Source organism: Pelodiscus sinensis, chromosome 2, assembly GCF_049634645.1.
Source record: "Pelodiscus sinensis isolate JC-2024 chromosome 2, ASM4963464v1, whole genome shotgun sequence".
In the NCBI taxonomy this organism is placed as follows: domain Eukaryota; kingdom Metazoa; phylum Chordata; order Testudines; family Trionychidae; genus Pelodiscus; species Pelodiscus sinensis.
Genome location: NC_134712.1, coordinates 218773741 through 218794986, shown reverse-complemented (window position 1 = coordinate 218794986; position 21246 = coordinate 218773741). Strand labels below are relative to the sequence as shown.

Below are 21246 nucleotides of genomic sequence, written 5' to 3'. Positions count from 1 at the left end.
AGTAGTTTAATAGTTAAGTGGTACTTGGTCTACAGGACTCAGAAGTGATGTGTACACTTAAATTAAAAAGTCCAACTGAAGCAGCAGTGGGAAATCCAAGGCCTGGGAGCCAGATCGAGTCTGAGGTGCGAGGCTGCCCCCAACATTTGGGAGCCCATGCTGGTGAGGGTTGTGGGTTCTGTTTTACTTATGTAAAGCCCTTGAATGATTCTGCAGGTCAGTGCCCCCCCAAGCCACAAAAAAGGTTCCCCCTACCTGAGCTAAAGGGGCTAGCACAGCTTTTTTTGCTGGAACTACCCACATGTTTTGTTTAACTAAAACCAAATTTCTATATCAATTAGAAGAGTCACTCCACAGCCTGAACACCTGCAGTTCCCATGAGCTTGGAAGTTCACAAGTCAAAGCAAGGTTAATATGTTCTTTAATAGCTAGTTATTTCCATCAACAAGCGCTCAACTTGCATCTATTCATGTACCAGCTTGTGTAATCCATTTAATTTGATAGAGGAGCCTAGTGCTCCTCTATCATAATTTGAAGCAAGCCAAAATTAGGGAAGTGAGGAAATTTAGTTTTCAAATGTTCTATTTTATTCTAAGGAAGCTCCAGACACCAATCATTAATGGAATTATGCAGGTTGATAGAATGGCAACTCTGTTGAAAGTAGCTAATGCTTTCTGTGGGAAAGTGAAGTTTAATCACAACACATTAAAAGCCATTTTCCAAATATTTATTGAAGCGTGAGTTTGTTCATATTGTGCTGGAAAAAGCAGTTTTACTGAATTCATAAACAAACAGTATTGCAGCACAAGATATTGCTATCTGTAAACTAGACTCCATTGTAAACGCTAAACCTTCAGGGAGAGTCAGTTTGCAAGATCTAACACCTATTCTCTAGCATAATAATCTTGCGCTTTTGGAAAAACTGCAGAAAGGCACTTAAGCTGTTTCTTCCTTTAAGACAGGGACACTTGAATTTTGCTGGTAAGAATTGTTTCCCTGCACAAGTGAGAAATGTGCAGTTTCTCTAGGGTTTTCACTCCAGATCATCATGATGCTGGGAAGTTTCATTGATAACCTGTTGAATAATAAGAAAGCTTACATTAATTGAGCAATTTCAGGAGGTTACACGAGTTGATCTACCCTAGGAGAAGTTTGAATTAAGATCTGCAACTTCAGCTGCATTAGTTGGGATGCTGACACATCTTAAGCTGAAATTTGGTGCTGTCCACACTGGGGGAAGACCAAGGGAGCACTCTTCAACTTTTAACTCCTCAAAAGCAGGACTACCAGCATAGACAGGAGGGCCCTCAGTTTGAATTAGCATGGCCTTACTTGACCTGCTATTTTGAATGCTGGAAGATTGATTACAGCTGATTCAAGCTTATCTGTAGTGTAGACCTGGCCTAATAAATCTAGAAAACCTATTAACAGGTTTTAGCTTTCACTATGGAATAAGTAAAAGCTGAGGACAGCCATTTGCTTAGAGAAAAAAGTTATTGGTCAATTCAATTTCAAGTTGAAGAATGAGCACAAAAAGCATGGGGGAATAACACTGTTTACATGCACCTTGTTTGCCTGCCATATTGTAGGACTAAATCGCTTTTAGGGATGCTACTTCAGAATCTAACCTATTTCCAGATATATCTGAAAATACAGAAGTAGTCGCCTTGGATAAATGGCTTCACAGCATGGTTATGAAGTCTACTGAAGGGGGCCAGTGCAAATTCCAACTGTACAAAATATCCAGCCCAAGTGATATTATTAGAGCAACTTGAGCTACAGAAAGGTACGTGTTGCATCCATTATCTCTGGTAAATGAGGTTAAAATGGTACTGGATAACAGCTAGCTGCAATATGATAAAAGTAGACATTATACAAATTTTACTTCCTCCACTAATTAGTACCAACCTGTCCATCTCTAGTTTCAACAGTCTTGATTAGGAGTGTCCTCTTTGAGTGGGTATCAACCATAGGGTGAGAATCAATGTTGGTTTCTGCAGATGAAAAAGTTGTCATTTATTCTATAGTGATCTAGTTAAGTTTCTCATTTGATACTGCAGATACTCAGAATGGAGAGGTTCTTTACAGGAAAGAGTATGCACTTTATACCATGGCAAGTGCCAGGCACCAAACATAAGATCCTAAAATTGCTAGATGTTTTGTAATTGTCAGATTGACTCAAAATAAGCTATGCTAAGAGATCTAGATAAAGACCTATATGTTGTTTGAAATATTACTTTTAATTTTCATCATTATCAAAGAAATTCAAAATCTGGCATTGTCCACAGCACTTATTCTAGAAACATTGGAACAGCGAGCCCATTATATTTCAAACTAGGAATGCTCAAAAGATGTGGAAGAGAGAATGTAGATGTAGCCTTAGAGAAAACCCAATATAGGAGTCTGAGCTTTTGATGACAAGTAACTGGCTACAAACTATACATCTAATACCTGAATTCAGGTAAGCAGAGTTCTGGAAGTGGCTAAAAACCCTAAGTGTTCATTTTCAAGGGCTTCTTTTGGCACTTCAAAAGGGCCTGATTCAAGGAGTATGGAGTTTCCACCCTCTAGAAAAAAAACTGAATTGCCTTCAATTGGGCATCCAAGATTAGTCACAAAATATTGGTTGTAGAGGGTTTTTTGGGAAACTAAAAGTAATCTTTTCCTGAATTTAGAAATGCTCCACCCACTTAAGTAGTTCAAGTACTGGTATTTTAATTTGTGGGCTCTAGTGTTAAGTGAAGAAGTGGAAGACCCAGGTTCTGAAATCAAAACCTAAGTAACCACAGGTGAAAAGGAAATTTTTTAGAGTATTAGTTTACCACAGCAGAACACAAGTGGTCAAAGAAGCTTCCTACATTATTAACAACACATTTGATTTACTTACCTCTCAGGTTCAGGGAAGAGAAAGTTTGAATAGGCATGGTAATTCTGTAAGAGAGAAATCAAGTTTAGTGAAGCTATTCTCTGGAATCTGACAATTGTTATACAACAGCTACTCCTCAAGTTTAGCTGCTCAGATCTGCAGTAGTTTATCTACCTGCTCTCCTCTCCCTCCAACAATTTTCTATAGGTAGCAATCTCAATATCAAGAGCCATCTTCACATTCAGCAGTTCTTGGTACTCATGAAGATGGCGAGCCATTTCTTCCTTCATGTTTTGGATTTCCTCCTGCAGACGGGTAATAGTGTCTTGGTAGTTAGCAGCTTCAACAGCAAAGTTGTCTTCCATTTCACGCATCTGGCGCTCCAGGGACTCATTCTGCAAGGGAATTTGCAAAGTCAAGTGTTGCATGCAGTTAAGTAGCAAGCACCTATTGAAGGGTTAAAACCCCCTCGCCCCTAGAAGTTTAAATACCCTCATCATGAATAATTAGCGCACTACAGGAAGAGGCTCAAAGAGGACATGACTAATTTGCCAGCTCTCATCCTCTCCTAGGCAAAATTATAGGACCAACACAGTGATTAACTACAAACCAACAGTAGCATTTACATAGAGAAGGCAAGGTCAGTGCATTTTGCCTTTGGAGTAGAAGTTATGAGGTACGGTCTTGATTCCTTGTGCAATAGGCAAGGAAGCCCTTGAGGAACCTCACCCGAAAGTGTCACAGTACAAATCAGGTCAATGGTTTATTTTCAGAGACCTAGATTTGTAGCATTGATAGTGCCTAGTTATTGAAGTTTCCACTTCAAAAAGAATTGGACAACCTTAGATATTTAGTAACTAGTGTCCCTTTAAATCTTGGTTTCATAGAGGTCCAAATATACAAACATTAAAGCTAAGGCGTTAAGATAAACATGAAGGCTGTGTCTACATTGGCATCCCTTTCCGGAAAAGAGATGCTAATGAGACACTTCAGAATTGCAAATCCGTGGGGGATTTAAATATCCCCCGCGGCATTTGCGTTTACATGGCTGCCGCTTTTCTCTGACTGGGGATTTTTGCTGGAGAAAAGCACCAGCGTTGACACGATTCTCTGGAAAATAAGCCCTTTTCCTTGAAAGTAGGAATAAGGGATCTTCTGGAAAAGGACCAAAAGCCCCGAGCTGGAGAAAAGCAGCAGCCATATAAATGCAAATGCCGAGGGGATATTTAAATCCCCCGCGGATTTGCAATTCCGAAGTGTCTCATTAGCATCTCTTTTCCAGAAAGGGATGCCAATGTAGACACAGCCGAAGTGTAGTTGACAGTGGGTTAGTCTGTTAGCTTATATCAGGCCTAGACAAAATACATCCCACGGGCCAGATCTGGCCTGGAGATGCAGCAGGGAACCCCAGGCAGGCTCCTTGCTTGCCTTACTCCACCTGCACACCACTCAGAGAAGTGGCTGCCAGACCATTTTTCTCAGCTGTGAGCCTGGAGGAGGGGTGGATTCATGAGCTGCCCCTGCCTCAGCACAAGCCTACTGGCTCGTTTCTAGCCAGTGGGAGCTGCCTGTTTGGACAATAGGCAGAACACAAAGTACCACTCTCCTCTCCCCCCCGCCCGCAGGCTTGTGCTTACCAATACACATGACCACTGCAGGAATGGAGCAGGCAGGCCGCTTCAAATCTGCTGGGTTGCTGGTTAGGAGTCACCCAGGTAAGGCTCCTGGCCAGAGCCAGCATTTGGCACCCCAGACCCTCCCCTTCCTCTGCCCCCCCTCCCAGAACCTGCACCCCAATCCCCTGCCCTAGGTGACAGTCCCCTCCTGCCCTAAGTCACAATTCAAACCCCTGCACCAGTCCCATGCCCAAGCCCCAGTCCACAACCGCCTTCACCCAAACTCCTTCCCAGACCCCACATTCCCTCTTGCACCCTAATGCCATACCCCCCGCTCCCTTCCTGCACCCAACCTCCATTCATATCATGGAAGAGTGCAAACCTTGACCATTTTCCAAAATCTTAACGCTCCGCCCCACTCAAAACACATTGCCTTATATATTCTACTCACTACTGCAGTTTTGAAATATTTTTTAAAGCTGAAGTAGCCATCACCTCCAATCTCAAACTTCCATTCCAAAATAACCAGCCAATACACAACAGAAAGACAAAACTAATCAAGAGTCCTTTTGAGTTTATGTTCAAAGCACACAATTATTCTGCTGTTTTGTTTGATAGATCACCTCAATTCATATGGGTCTATGGTAATATTCATCTTAGCAGTTATATTGTTGTGACAAGATATCAGCACAAGTGGCAAAAGCTGCAGTATCTCACTTACAGTTCCTTTAAGTGCATCAACTTCGCAGGTGAGGGACTGTATTTGTCTGCGGTACTCATTAGCCTCCTGTTTGGCCTGACGTAGGGCATCATTGTTCCTAGTAGCAGCTTCAGAGAGATCTGCGAACTGTAGAAAAACCCAGGTTTACAGTTGCATAATACTTGAATAAAAGTGTGTCAATATTATCTGGGACACTGGAATAAGAGGATTTGGGGTGACTTACAGCACAGAGAGATCTAAATACTTGAAGCCAAGAGATTCTAAACTAGTGTCATGTTGATACAGTTCTTCATTCTCCAATTTGATGGTTAAGAAGGAGATTAACGTTCTCTCAAGTTGGCAGTCCTTAAAGACATATGCTATGCTACATCTTTAGACATCCATTCCATACTCTCCTAGCTCATCAGTACATAAGCCACCCTTTAATGTATGGCTAGCTTCTAGCTTTGTAAATAGGAAAGACGACAGAACAAGTTAAACTACCCAACAGAGGCTCAAGGCCTGCTGTTGTCCTAACAGGCTGCACCTGTTTTCCTGATTTGGGAAAGATAAGCCTTTCCTCCTGGTTGTAAAGTTATGCATTATGGCAAAACTATTCTGGATCTTGGAAAAAAATATAAAGGTAAGCCAAATCTCTATTGCCACATTCACCTTGGACTTGTACCACTCTTCAGCTTCCTGAAGATTCTTAGAAGCAACACTTTCATACTGCTGACGGACATCACGCAAGGCAGCAGTGAGATCTGGTTTAGCAACATCCACATCAATTTGGATGTGTTGCTCCTGAATCTGGGCCTGTAGTTCCCGGATTTCCTTAGGACAAAAAAAGGACAGTCAAGTATTGTTCTATGGGACAAAGTACAGATTAACATCTAATAAAAATTAAGATTACCTCATCATGAAGCTTCTTCAAGAAGACAATCTCTTCTTGCAAGGACTCTACTTTGCGCTCGAGATCAAGACGTGCCAGAGAGGCATTGTCAACATCCTAGTTAAAAAGAAAGATCATGCTTCAGCATAACAAGGAGGTTTACAGAACATTTGATCCAAAGTCAAACAGCCCAATGTAATTCACCTGAAAGTGCGTAGCCAGTAGTAATCTGAAGTCTATTTGTAAGTTGCATGTCAATTATAGGGGTGTGTGTACACACTAAACTAAGCAGCACATGTTTCAGGCCAACTCAAAACCATTTGGATTTTTCTGATATATTTGTTATATTATCTTTTGATTAAGGAGGTCTGAGTCAGGATTACAGAAAGGGAATTTCTTGCCAAATTCCCTGGCTTCATTAGTCCTCTCAAGCCCTAGCAGATTTGTAGTACTGTATATTCTGTCAGAGCACATCCCTATCTTCTATTTGATGTTACTACACTTAGTCCTCATTACACAGGTAGATAGCAGAGTGCTATCATGCTTTAATCTCAGGGAGGAAGAATTCATTGGTGGGTTGTGTGTGATCTAAAAGCTTTTGAGATCAAGGCATTCTGCAAAGAGGTTGTTATATAAATCTTGTGATCTACCTTATGCAAAGTGTCATGCAAACAATCCTCTTAAATTGTGTGAATCTTAAATTGTATGCCAGATGTGCCATCAGCAGCAGTAATGATTAGTATTCCCCCATCCATTTTAATAACTTCCAGTTGTACCTGGTATGCTTGGAGTTCAAGACTTACCATAAACATCAAACTGACCCAACAGATGCATAAGAGCTGTAATAGTAGCCCACAATAGAGGGGCTAACTTGATAACCCTTTAAAAGAGGAATAGTCTTGCACTACCTTAGAAACTAACAAAACATGTAGATGGATGGTATTGTGAACTTGTGGGTACAACCCACTTCACAAACTCATGATACCATTTACATGTTTTGTTAAGTCTTAAAAAAATAAGTCTTTTGCAGCACTTTAAAGTTTTTCCAGTTACAGACTAGCTTGGCTACCCCTCTGAAGCTCATAAGCTTTAGTTAGAGGTATTCCAACTCTACCTACATGTGCTTCCATTATACGAGCACAAGGCAATAGTTAAACTTCATCAATTCACTAAAGTTAATTTAAGCACAACTGAAATCAATGTATTTTCCCCAGCTTTGACCACCATTTTAGATTGAATTTATGAAGCCCATAGTTCTAGCATCAGGACTAAGTTTTCAAACTAGTGTGCTGGAGCTAGATATGCAATTTGTTCAAGCATGCATAGATTTGAATATTTACTTGGGGGGAGGGATAGCTCAGTGGTTTGAGCATTGGCCTGCTAAACCCGGGGTTGTGAGTGCAATCCTTGCAGAGGCCATTTGGGGCAAAAATTTGTCAGGGATGGTACTTGATCCTGCTGTGAAGGCAGGGGACTGGACTCAATGACCTTTCAAGGTCCCTTCCAGTTCTAGGAGATAGGCAATCTCCATTAATTTAAGGCTCTCGTTTACCCATGTCCACCACTATGCATAAAACTCAAGTATTTTAGAAGACTGGATAAGCCTGTATTTTCAGATGCTTCTCTGAATTTGAGCCAAGTCAGCCTGCAAGTCTTGCCATGGGCTCTCATTAGATCTATTTGCTGGTGTGAAACTAGCTGGGTATACATTGCAGCTTCTGCACTACTTGGTTGTGACCCATAGCAAGCAGCTCATAGAACCTTTACAAAATGATGGATGAACTCAAGATGAATCAAATAACTGCTTCAGAATGAAAAGCTACCTATTCAACTACAATGCAAGTGGACTTACTTGAACAGCTCTTACCAGGTGAATGCTATGCTGTTCTGATGTGAAATGTTAAGTGCCACAAAAATAGTATCCTACAGTTCTCTGCAACTATCCTTTAAATACTGAAATAGCTTGTGCTCTGGTAGGAAGATGCAGTCTGTTCCTTCTCACAGGAAAGTTCAGAGCAAGCTATTCATTTAGTTTTGTATGTTAAACTTTTGCAATTCATTTACCAAGCAAAAGGGGAAAGATTTGTCATACCAGTGCCTAATTGTTCAGGCTTTTAATTTCTCAGATGCATGCATTCTTAAAACTTTGTTTTCCCACCTTAAAAAAGTTTAAGTTATTCATTGTCTGACCCATGACATGCACACCTTCATACTGAATAGCATTTAAGTCTTAACAGGTCGCCAGTGAAATTTATATAGTTAGTGCCTGTATTTCTGCTGACCAGTATCAAATATGCAATTCTATGCATCAATACTAACCCCTTACATCTAAAAGGGTCAGCAGTACAGGTCCCCCATTTTTTAATATTAATGATGGTACCATGTATCTAGTTACAGCAAAGAATGGGGTTTAACATCCCCACACATGCAAATTACGGAGTGACCTGTATGTTAGAATACAAGCATTATATCAGCATATATGGCAACTAATTCAGTCCATGGAATGTGCTGTAATGTTTTAACACTAAGGAATATGACAGTGTGCATACTGAAAGATGCCCAATGTACACAACAGTTTACACAAAAGAACCCTTTAAAAGCAGCTAATGCAAGACACATTGCACAACTTTAACTAGATTTGTCATCGAGTTCCGCTCACTGCAACTAGACCAAGATTAAATGCATTTGAAGTCCTGCATAGCTACTCTTAAACCAATTTAAGTCAGTTAACAGACTTCATTAAGCCTGATATTGTGAAACATACAATTCATTCTTTAAATACAAAAGAATTTGAAACCTGTTAAGTGATTCCTTGTTTCTTCCACATGTTGGGCAAGCAACTCCATTTATTATGCCTTCATTCTCACAAAGTTCATGCTATTTGTCTTGAGCCAGGTTTGGGACTATGTTTGCACAATTGAGCTTGACTGGCAAGCTTCTGGTTGTCATTTAGATGGACTCTAGAATACTATTCTAAACTTTGTGAATGAAGCCATATCTGAGCCCAGCTGTCTGGAGACAAGAAATTCTAGTAATGCTTTTTCACACTGATAGACTGCACAGAAAAAAAGTCACAAGAGGTAAGTCCTTAAAAATACCAAGAACTATATCCCCAACTAAATATATAGTCCAAGTTAGACATTTTGGTAACAAAGTCTGAGCTTGCAAGAACACTTCTGGTAGCGTTTACACAGTAGTTCTCAAATAACTTTACCAACAAAGTTATTCCCCACAGCTGTAAAATGTGTAAACTGAGGCACAGATAAGGGAGTTAGAATCATTAGTAGTGTTTGACAGAATGTAAATCACACTGTGAAACCCTACTTAATGTAATTGGGGTTTGGGGCAGATCAGAAAATCAAAAATGTGGATATATTAGAAGAATTGGCAAAGAATATTGCTATTTTAAGATGAGGGCTCAGACAATTGGCTTCAGGCTGCTGGTAATTTGGTTAAGATGGTAAACGGGATAATAGAAGCTTGGATAAGCTTTATTATATCAAGTACACATGTATCAGCATGTTCAAGAAAAAATTTGGAATTCTATTAACTTTCTATTATTTATAGCAGGCACTCAGTTTTCAAACTCAGAATTCAATCATAATTTGTGTTCAATGGATGTATATAGTGGCTAGGAAAACCAAAGGCTAGCATCTCATTTTAATTGCAGATTCATGGTTTTAGTCAGAATTTTGGGTTTATCATGGAAAACTAGTATCCCTGGTCATGACCTCCCTCTAAAATGTGGGCACAGCAAGAAAGACAGCATTATCTGACTTGTAAGTAGAAAAACCTTAATATGAAAAAATTCTCATATGTTGAGGCAAGTTCTTCCTGTAGTAGGTATTTTGAATCAAGACGGGCCATATCTAAAATAACTGGTGTTATAAAACTTTAACTACGCTTACATCATTACACATTCAGTAAGAATGCAGCCTACAGCAAGCCACTCTTCAATACAAAGAGTTCTATTATTTCAATCTGCTGCCACCACACTTGCCATAATGCCTGTATCTGCATTCCATAGTGAATCCCATAGAAACCATTAATACCCTTCAGCCAAGCGAGCAGATGGCTCCCTTTCACCCTTATTGGATCAGAAAGTGATTCTACATTGGAGTGCTTTTGTAGAATTGGCTAGTCTTGGACAAAGCCAACAATAGCAGTTCCCTTGCCCATGTAGGCATCACCCCCACCCCACCGAAAAACAAGTAGTTATTACATGTGAACTTGCACGTTGACTAAAAAGCCAGCCCCTCAAATCTTGCATATTTGCTGCTAAGGTTTCACATGATGGGTCAGACATTATCCCTATTCATACAAGACAACATTTCTATTTCAATTTGTTCATTGCAAATTTGTTCAAAAATCAGACCTGCTATATGTTCTAGCTACTTTAAAACTTAACTGTTTCTAATTTTAGCATTGTCTAGACTAAAGGAATGGCAGATCCCTTGATAAACTTCCTGGAGGTACTGAGAGAAGTCTTGCAATTTTACAAGTTGCTTTTTACCACTAGGTGGCCCTACATCCAACATTATATCAATGTTACACATTTGAATTTACATTCAGTGCACTCATTTTAATATACAAAAATTACTACAAACCTGTCTGAAAGATTGCAGAGTGTTTTCAGCTTCTTCTCGCTGAATCATCTCATCTTGCAACCTGAAAATAGTACCATATAGATTATTAACTTTGGTGGGGGGCAGGAGAGAAGAGAACCTCAGCACTAGGATCTGGTAAAATCCAGCTGGTAGCCACACCCAGCCAACATCCCAGAGGGGGAAGATGGGGCCTCTCAGAAAAGGCATCTCATTCTGACATTTTTCTGGTCTGTGCCTTCTTTATTAAGTTTGCATGACTGGGCTTTGCAGCTTTCTGCTGTTGCAGCAGTCTGAAATCCACAGACAGCCTAACACAAGCAGTGCCAAAACCGTTAATGCTTATTCAGCTAATGAGCAACAAGAGGCTGACCTAGATTTGGGTTGATTTTAAACCCTCTTTTGGTAAATTCAAATTCTGTTAGGCAGCAATATTTAAAGAAGCTGATTGACTTTCAAAACTTTGGTGTGTAAAGCCACCAAAAACTTGTAAGAGTCTCCGAGCAACACAATTAAGTTTAAGGGCTCAGATGAGTGGCAAAGCTAACTTTTGTAATTTTTTTGACTGCATGGTCTTAAAATATCAGACTGAACTTTGGGATTCTCAGACGATGGTAACCACTCGTGATGGTTTTCCACGAAATCCTGCTCCCTGAACTTTAATCTGTACTAGAAGAGCCCGTGACTAATACACATCAGCCTTGTTTTGGCTCACGGTGGTAAATTAGCTCAGGCGTGCCCAAACCGTTAGTTAACCATGTGGGTTGGATCTGTGCGCTCCCGCCACCTCCCTGATGCTGAAGCCTCAGAACAGCTTCCAGCTGTTCTCAGGCGCAGGGGAGGAAGTTTCTCACACTTTGAGGGTACCGACTGCATCTTCGACCCTCCCCCCAGCTCTTGGGTGGAAGTAGCGAGGTTGGGCGCCCCCTCCCCACCCATCCGCCCCGTGGCACTCACTTCTCCCGCAGCCTGAGGATATCGTCGGCCAGGTTGTCCCTCTCCACCTCCACCCTGGCTTTGTCGTTGGTGAGCTGGTCCACCTGCCGGCGGAGCTCCCGCATCTCCTCCTCGTAGAGGTCCCCCAGGCGGGAGGTGCCCTTGCCCTTCAGCTGCTCCAGCTCGGCCAGCAGGATCTTGTTCTGCTGCTCGAGGAAGCGCACCTTGTCGATGTAGTTGGCGAAGCGGTCGTTCAGCTCCTGCAGCTCCACCTTCTCGTTGGTGCGGTTGGCCTTGAACTCCGTGTTGATGGCATCGGCCAGCGAGAAGTCCACGGTGTCGTGCAGGAGCCGCGAGGGGGGCAGGCTGCTCCGCAGCCGCAGGGCCGAGGACTTGGTGGCATAGAGGCCGCCGGGCGAGGAGGAGACCATGCGGCTGCTGCTGGGGCGGATGGCGCTGCCCAGCGAGTAGCGGCTGGAGGAGACGACGTAGCGGCTGCCCGAGGTGCTGGGGCGGCTGCCGCCCCCGAACATCCTGCGGTACGAGGAGGTCTTGGTAGTGCTCATGGCGGCGGCCGGCCGGAGCTTTGTAATCCCAGGCGTGCAGGGTCCGGCTGCGAGAGCGACAGGCGAAGGAGAGCGGCAGCGTCTGCCCGCGGCGGTATTTATACCCCCGCCACGCCCCGAGCTCGGCCCGCTCTGCCGCCAGCCAGCCCTGCCCCGCCCGGCACAGAGCCCCCTCCCCCGCGCCGGGCGGGGCCGGGCCGGGACGCCGGGGTCCCTCCCTCCACTCCCTGCCCGACTTGCTCACAAAGGCTGCGGGCGGGCCGGGGCGCTCTGCAGTGGGGGCCAGTGGCTCGGAATGAGGGGTCAGGGCGGGAGGCTGGGGGAGGCGGGGGCGGGGAGGGCACAAAGAACAGATGGGGGTCTGTAGGAGGCATGGTGTGGGGGAAGGGTCAGTAAGTCGGGTTGCCAACTCTTGACTGAAGCTACTCCTAGACTTGTTCCTCCCCCCCCATATGAAGTAACCTGGCTTTCTTAAACCACCCTAGACTGGCATGATTTTCCGCAAATGCTTTTAACGGAAAAGTTTTCCGTTACAAGCATTTGCGGAAAAGAGTGTCTAGATTGGCACGGATGCTTTTCCGCAAAAGCACTTTTTGCGGAAAAGCATCCGTGCCAATTGAGACGCGCTTTTGCGCAAAAAAACCCCGATCGCCATTTTCGCAATCGGGGCTTTTCTGCGCAAAACAAATCTGAGCTGTCTACACTGGCCCTTTTGGGCAAAAGCTTTGCACAAAAGAACTTTTGCCCGAATGGGAGCAGCATAGTATTTCCGCAAGAAGCACTGATTTCTTACATGAGATCATCAGTGTTCTTGCGGAAATTCAAGCAGCCAGTGTAGACAGCTGGCAAGTTTTTCCGCAAAAGCAATTGCTTTTGCGGAAAAACTTGCTAGTCTAGACGCAGCCCCTATGAAAATCTACTCTATGGTTCAATAGTCACCAGGAGATGGGTACCCATTCTGGGAGTCTCCCGGAGAGTTGGCAACCCTGTCAGTAAGAGGCAGAGTCAGTAGGGACTTAGGTGGCAGGGTGGGAGAACAGAGGAGGGTAAGCAAGAGGCAGGGAGGATTAGGCAAAGGAGAGGAGGGGATGAGAGGGTGAAATAGAAGATTCAGACATGGAAGGAGTCACTGAGGAGGGGACTAGAGAAAAGGGGCCAGAACATTTTGCATGCCTTTTCCTTGCCCTGTGGATAGCATCTAGACTCTCTGCCTTGGCTCTCATACTGTGGGGAGGGGTATCTATGTGCTTTACAAAGCTGAGGGTCTCATGCCCAGACAGGGAGGCCAGGTTCGGGGCAAGTGCAAGATGGAGCATGGCTAGGGTTTAAGGAGGAAAGCAGACTCCCTTTCTCTGGGAGTCATGATGCATGCTGTGCCATACCAGTTGCGTGTGCAGAGGGGAGTGAACTAAGCAAATGCCAAACCGAGTGCTGATGTCTGAGACATGCCCCATACTGGCTGTGCTCATTCTGGGTGTGTTCTCAGTTAGCTTGTGGTGTTCACAGGCCTCTTTGCTCTCACCAAGCTTGTGCATAAGCTGAGCTACTGCTTGTGGTGATCCAAATTGGGGAGAAAGAATGACTGGTCTGGCACAGGCACCCAGGCTACGTCTACGCTGGCATGATTTTCCGGAAATGCTTTTAACGGAAAAGTTTTCCATTGAAAGCATTTTCGGAAAAGCGCGTCTATATTGGCAGGACGCTTTTCCGCAAAAGCACTTTTTTGCGGAAAAGCGTCCGTGGCCAATCTAGACGCGCTTTTCCACAAAAAAGCCCCGATCGCCATTTTCACGATCGGGGATTTTTTGCGGAAAAGAAATCTGAGCTGTCTACACTGGCCCTTTTGTGCAAAAGTCTTTCAGAAAAAGATTTTTGCCCGAACAGGAGCAGCACAGTATTTCCACAAAAGCACTGACAATCTTACATGAGATCGTCAGTGCTTTTGCGGAAATACAAGTGGCCAGTGTAGACAGCTGGCAAGTTTTTCTGCAAAAGCAGATGATTTTGAGGAAAAACTTACCAGTTTAGACACAGCCCCAGAGTCTCTGGTGGCTGCACTTAAGCAGGGAAGAGAATCCCTGTGCTGATTCCTCCTGCACATCAGCTAAAACAAAGTCACACTTACTCTATGTGAAGGGCTATCAAACATGAAACAAATACTGAAAAATAGGGTATGTCTACACTACCCCGCTAGTTTGAACTAGCGGGGTAATGTAGGCATACCGCACTTGCAAATGAAGCCCGGGATTTGAATTTCCCGGGCTTCATTTGCATAAGCCGGCTGGCGCCATTTTTAAATGCCGGCTTGTTCGAACCCCGTGCCGCGCGGCTACACGCGACACGGGCTAGATAGTTCAAACTAGCAAGCCATTCCGCACTATCTGTACACCTCGTTCCAGGGGGCTGCTCTGGCCAGGTCAGGACGATTCCACCACACCTCACTGTGAGCAGGGGATCTGCTCTGGATGGGCCAAACCCGGCTGGAAGAACCTCCCACTGGTTAACTGGTTACCCCAATAAGCATGCTGGTAAAGCACATGTTTACCAGGTCAACCCTTTACATCCCTAAAGTAGATAGAATAGAATATTACCAGAATAGTTGAATTACATACAATCTTGCTCCTGCTTCTTGGCACAACCCTCTATGATTTGGATGAGAGAACAGGCTTCAGTTTAATAATTTCACCATTAAAATGAATGGGAACAGTGTCATTGACTTCAATGGGCACAGGATCAGGCCTAAAGAGAGAAACTGGCTTAACGACAACTGTAGTGAGATGTAGTAGCTGTCAGCCATTACTTGAAGGGTATAAATAACAGGAATCAGATTCTGTGTTATATTGCTGCAAAAGTCCCATTTGTAGTCAATGGGAATTTTGCCTTAGAAGGATGGGCTCTCCGCAGCAGTGTTCCCTGTAAGCTGAGCGCTTGGGTGGCTACCCAGGGGAGATTCAGGCGCTGCCCAGCTGACAGGCAGAGCGCTAACAGCTGACCACAGCCAGCAGCATGTGTTTCTATTGGTGGTACACAACTGCACGTGCCTTGGTGCATATAACAACATTTATTCTGCACATTGATGAAAAATCTTAGAGGGAACATTGTTCTGCAGGAAGAAAAATTATGTAGGAGATATGAGGAGTTAAAACTAGGAGTTACAGAATGATATTAAATAATGAAAAATTTTAGTGGAACATCAGGTGAAAACTCATAGAATCATAGAATCATAGAATAATAGGACTGGAAGGGACCTCAAGAGGTCATCGAGTCCAGCCCCCCGCCCTCAAGGCAGGACCAAGCTCCACCTACACCATCCCTGACAGATGTCTATCTAACCTGTTCTTAAATATCTCCAGAGAGGGAGATTCCACCACCTCCCTTGGCCAGGGGAAAAGTCTTCCCAGGAACATGATGGAAACCCCATTGTTTAAATTCTTTAAAACTAGACAGGTTAAGCACATATATATCCACACACACACACACACACACACACACACACACACACACACACACACACACACACACACACACACACACACACACACACACACACACACACACACACACACACACACACACACACACACACACACACACACACACACACTGTAGGGAACAAATTTGTCATTGATAGAGCCACTAAAACCTTCTAGGTCTTTTCTATCTTTAATTGCTACGAAAACGTTTTTGATCAATTGTATTTTTATATATTTTTAAGTCTCCCACCATCTAGCTCACAACTCTCTAAAAACTAATAGTTATATTGGATGCTGATGCATTTGAATGTACAGATGAACAGTGAAAAAGTTGCAAAGTATAGTGTCCGAGTCTCCTATCGTAGGGCACAATCAAATGAGTGGAATTAACTGTATCCCATGGTGAAGAATATGGTGCAAAATATTTTGTGAAGAGATGTTTTATAAAGAAATGGTGCTGTATCTTTATTCTGGATAGTGTCTTCAAGTAATGGAATATGGTTTAAATCTAAATTAAGCGATTTTGGGGTTTTGGACCTCTCTGCTGCCCTTCTTCAGGCCTTAATTTGTTATTTACATTGCAGCTTTGTCAAGCAAGCAGTGCTGACATATTTGAGCTATGGAAATGTTTTCAGCCCAAGTCTTGCACTATAGTTCACTTCATTTGTTGATTCAATAGGATGCAGGGGTCACACACATACACAGAATTTCTGGGGCTAACTGTACTGGCATCCTCTCCTGTTCTCAAATGTGCCATCCTAGCTTCCTGGGAATTCTTTCTTCAGCCATCAAGTGACTACTATAAACCTTTGTGAGTCTCCTTACATCCTGGCTCAAGAATACACACTCCCTCCATGAGAAACGAGAAGTAAGGCACATGACAAGCAGCCTCATAGATTAAAAATATTTTACTTGCTAAGTACTGATAATTTAGCAGTACTTTTTAAAAAAAAGATGTGCCACACCCAGTCAGCTCTTTGCTGTTACTAACAGAACATTAATTGTTTATGCTTTACATATTCATGAGTGTCATGTTTTCAGCATGTATTTCTCCACAAATTGAGGGTGTTTGTGTTATCAATTCAATATGAAAACCCTAATATTTAAATATTAATAGGGGTATGTTTGTGCCATTCTAACTGGGGCACTTCTTGGCCAGTAGCCTTTCTGTTGCTTTTTGCTGTGAAATTTCCAAGAAATGTTAAGAAGTTGGCAGTGTGGTAATCAGATTGGCATTAAACCTTTAATGTCATTTGATGGGTGGTACATAAGTGAGGGAAGGTGCAATGAGTTTCTCCCCAATTGCCAGATCCATATAAGACTGCCACGTGTGCAGCCTTGACCGTTGGCTTTGGCATTTGGACTCTGACCTCCTATGTCAGAGCTCTGGAACAGTCCCTGAAAAGACTCCATCAGTGTGCCAGAGGCACATCAGGGTTTCACTGCCTCCTTAAACTGAACCTCAGAGCCTTCACCACTCCTGTGAGCTCCCTTCAGGGAGTCCAGCTGCATTGGAGATTAGAGAGAGACTTATACACCTGGGCTGTGTCTACACTGGGCCACTTATTCCGGAAAAGCAGCCGCTTTTCCGGAATAACTTGCCAGCTGTCTACACTGGCCGCTTGCTTTTCCGGAAAAGCAATGATGATCTACTGTAAAATTGTCAGTGTTTTTCCGGAAAAACTATGCTGCTCCCGTTCGGGCAAAAGTCCTTTTCCGGAAAAACTGTTCCAGAAAGGGGCCAGTGTAGACAGCACAGTAGTCTTTTCCGCAAAAAAGCCCCGATCACGAAAATGACGATCGGGGCTTCTTTGAGGAAAAGCGCGTCTACATTGGCACGGATGCTTTTCTGGAAAAAGTGCTTTTCCGGAAAAGCATCCTGCCAATGTAGACGCGCTTTTCCGGAAATACTTATAACGGAAAAACTGTTCCATTTTAAGCATTTCCGGAAAAGGGTGCCAGTGTAGACGTAGCCCTGGGCTGTGTCTACATTGGCACCCTTTTCCGGAAAAGGGATACTAATGAGACCAGTCGGAATTGCAAATGTCGCAGGGGATTTAAATATCCCCCGTGGCATTTGCATGAACATGGCTGCCACTTTTTTCTGGCTCGGGGCTTTGCCGGAGAAAAGCGCCAGTCTAGACGGGATCTTTCAGAAAATAAAGCCTTTTCTGGAAGATCCCTTATTCCTCTTAAAATCAGGAATAAGGGATCTTCTGGAAAAGGCTTTATTTTCCGAAAGATCCCATCTAGACTGGCACTTTTCTCCGGGAAAGCCCCGAGCCGGAATAAAGCAGCAGCCATGTTCATGCAAATGCCGCGGGGGATATTTAAATCCCCCGCGGCATTTGCAATTCTGATTGGTCTCATTAGCATCCCTTTTCCGGAAAAGGGTGCCAATGTAGACACAGCCCTGAGGGGCCAAATACATCCCCACTCTCAATATCTGCAGTGACTCTCAGTCAGACTTGTAAAAGCAGTTGAGTTAGGTGTTTGGAACAGAAAGTTACAGAGTGGATCATTTTGATCAGTCCAAAGCCCTCTGAAACTCTTCTGGTCCATTTCACAAGGAGCTTCCCTTTCCCAGCAGTTCACACTTAACAACCCACCCAGCTCCTCCTCCATCCTTTTTTCTTGTTATGGGCAAATATTGTCTCCTGGCCCACCTCCTCAGCCCTTTGTTCTCTAGCTGTTAAATATGACTGGCTTTCTGTGGAGAAGTGGCCCACCTGTGGTCATTACTTGCTAGGCACCATGGCTACGTCTAGACTGGCATGATTTTCCGGAAATGCTTTTAACGGAAACGTTATCCTTTAAAAGCATTTTCGGAAAAGAGCGTCTAGATTGGCATGGATGCTTTTCCGCAAAAGCACTTTTTGCGGAAAAGCGTCCATGGCCAATCTAGACGCACTTTTGCGCAAAAAAGCCCCAATCGCCATTTTCGCGATCGGGGCTTTTTTGCAGAAAACAAATCTCAGCTGTCTACACTGGCCCTTTTGCGCAAAAGGGACTTTTGCCCAAATGGGAGCAGCATAGTATTTCCGCAAAAAGTACTGATTTCTTACAGTAGGAAGTCAGTGCTTTAGCGGAAATTCAAGCGGCCAGTGTAGACAGCTGGCAAGTTTTTCCGGAAAAGTGGCTGATTTTCTGGAAAAACTGGCCAGTCTAGAGACAGCCCATATGTCTAAGTGACCAATGTATTTCAAACTCTCTATGGGCATGGGGCTTGGGCCTCAGATAGCTACTGTCAGACAAACCTATATCTCTGGGTCCTTGCAGATAATAAACAACCTGTACCTGACATCTAGTTAACAAAACAGCATTTAGGAGAAACTGAGGTGCACACACATCATACAAATATTATTAGAAAATTTCCACACCATGACAGCCTGACTGCCTACAACCTGGTCTGTTGACATTGAGACCATAGTGGGATATATTCAGAAATGACCCAGAAGTAAAATTCCATTAAAGAATTTCCAGAACTGTTTATTACAATGCCTAGCGTTCTCATCCTAATATTGGCTAAGGCTTGCTTAGCGCATTAGACTCATGACTCTAGCTTGAGTTGGTGTAGAGCAGAGCTATGTTAATGACGTGCTATAAATTGCATTTTTAACATAAGTCTTTAGCTATGAGCAATTAATTTCTTATAAAACATCAGCAATGCCAGAATTTCCCCCAGAGGTAAGTTGTACATAAGCTTCAGAAAAAAGAGCCCAGAATGGAATGAAGAATCAGGCTCTGCAACTGCAACAAAATATCAATGTTCTGTTTCTCTTGGTACATACGTATTCTTTCCAGTTACATATAACTTTTACTGATATTAGTGAATGTTGGGTGTGCTACTTTTACCTAGCATCTTGTATTTAAAAATGTAAGTTGACAGATTGGACCTCCCTGGTCCAGCACCCTCGGGGCCAGACTAGTTCCAAAGGAGGCAGTTTGCCAGATCAGGGGAGGTCGGCCCCTCTGCTAACTGACTCTGGGCTCTCCCGAGATCTACAATCATATTGCCAGGCTCCCCTGCCCCCAGGCCACCAGGCTCTGGCTCCATGACTAGCCCTGAGGCAGCTGAGACTCTACTGTCTCGAGGCTGATGGACTCCTCAGCCCCAGGACTGTCGGGGCTCCACTTCCCTGAACCTCTGGGACTCTGCACTCAGCCCTAGAACTGCCAGGACTCCACTGACCTGAGCCAGGGCTCTTTGGGCCAAGAGTTCTCTGGTCCAGCAACATCCATGGTCCTGCTGGACTATGGATGTTTCCAGACTACAGGGGTTCAACCTGTACTTGCATATGGACAACTTGCACAAGAAAGAATTTATGGGATCAGGCCCCAAATCTATATGTCTTAAAACCACCAATACACATCATGATGCTCAGATTTTTTGATTTGTAGTTTTGTTTCAGGCAAGGAGTGACTAGAGTAGTTTAAGCCAAATGTCATCCAAGTTTTCCTTTTAGTATCGTAGTTTACTTGTTTATTTTTACTAGACAGACTAAATGATTGGAGCATTTTCTGTTTTAAAATTCAGTACACTTACCATATTAAATATCCAGAAAAAGTCTTAATTTATGATGCTTTGACAATGCATTTGCTATTTTTATAAATGAATGCCATGAAACAATTCAGTACTTTTCACTCTTCTGTTACCTTACTGATATTTTAATTGAGTTTTCTCATACTAATTTCGTCATGAGAAAATTATCTTCTTGAAGTCATGTTCACTATTAAAATGTCATGTCCATTGTAATAACAAAGGTCAAATGGTCTGCTCCAAGTAAATTGAGAGTCTTCTTATTGACTTGAAAGGGAAAACATTTGAGCCCCAAAACTTGAAATTGCAGACACAACTTCTATTGAAGCCAATGATTCAAATCCCGAAGTGCTTATTCAGCTTTTACTCAGCTCTTTGGAGTTTAGACTGAGTGTGTCTATACTACAGAGTTTTGTCAGAAAAACAGCCATTTGCAATTGTGTTCTTCCGAAAGTAAATTGATAGAACAGAGGGATTTTTCCGGCATTGGTAATCCTCTTTCTATGAGGAAGAAGCCTTTTTCTGAAAGAGCTCTTTCAGAAAAAGGTGTGTGTGGATGGGGAAGAGGGACTTCTTTTGAAAGAAGAGGAAAGAGGAAAAAGCACAGGTGCCCTGGTGGCCACTCCATCCATATTAATCACCGCTTAAATGTGAGTAATCACAGCTTAAATGTCCATTCCGTGTGGATGCTATCTTTTGAAAAAGCAGATCGCTTCTTTGATGCGCTTTTGTGTGTGGGCACTCTCTTTTGGAAGAATTTTTTTCTGAAGATCTCTTCTGATAAAAGTCTCTTCCAGAAGAAGCCTGCAGTCTAGACATAGCCTGAGTAAGTACTACAGGACTGAGTTCTGATTTAATAATATCTTCTGTCACAAGTATCAGAAATATATATAGTTTATGCTAGTTGCCATGTTACTAAACCAAATATATACAACTGGGATGAATAGCAGGTTATCTAGTCAAGGAAATGACTAGCAGCTTTTCAAAATCAACCCACTATGTCTGTAACGTTATATTTTGCTGTACTACAAATTATGTGAAACTAAGGGTGTT

General features: G+C 43.2%; 1 protein-coding gene across 1 annotated transcript; it reads right to left on the bottom strand.

Moving 5' to 3' along the window:
* Positions 1-711: 711 nt before the first annotated feature.
* VIM (vimentin) lies at positions 712-12264 on the bottom strand. Its single transcript, XM_006119549.2, has 9 exons — positions 11636-12264; positions 10682-10742; positions 6096-6191; positions 5855-6016; positions 5204-5329; positions 3041-3261; positions 2888-2931; positions 1909-1994; positions 712-1075 (listed from the first exon to the last, which is right to left on the bottom strand). Exons 1-9 carry the CDS (start codon positions 12178-12180, stop codon positions 1034-1036), a joined length of 1383 nt encoding a protein of 460 aa, XP_006119611.2. The 5' UTR covers positions 12181-12264; the 3' UTR covers positions 712-1033.
* Between the last annotated feature and the right edge of the window lie 8982 nt (positions 12265-21246).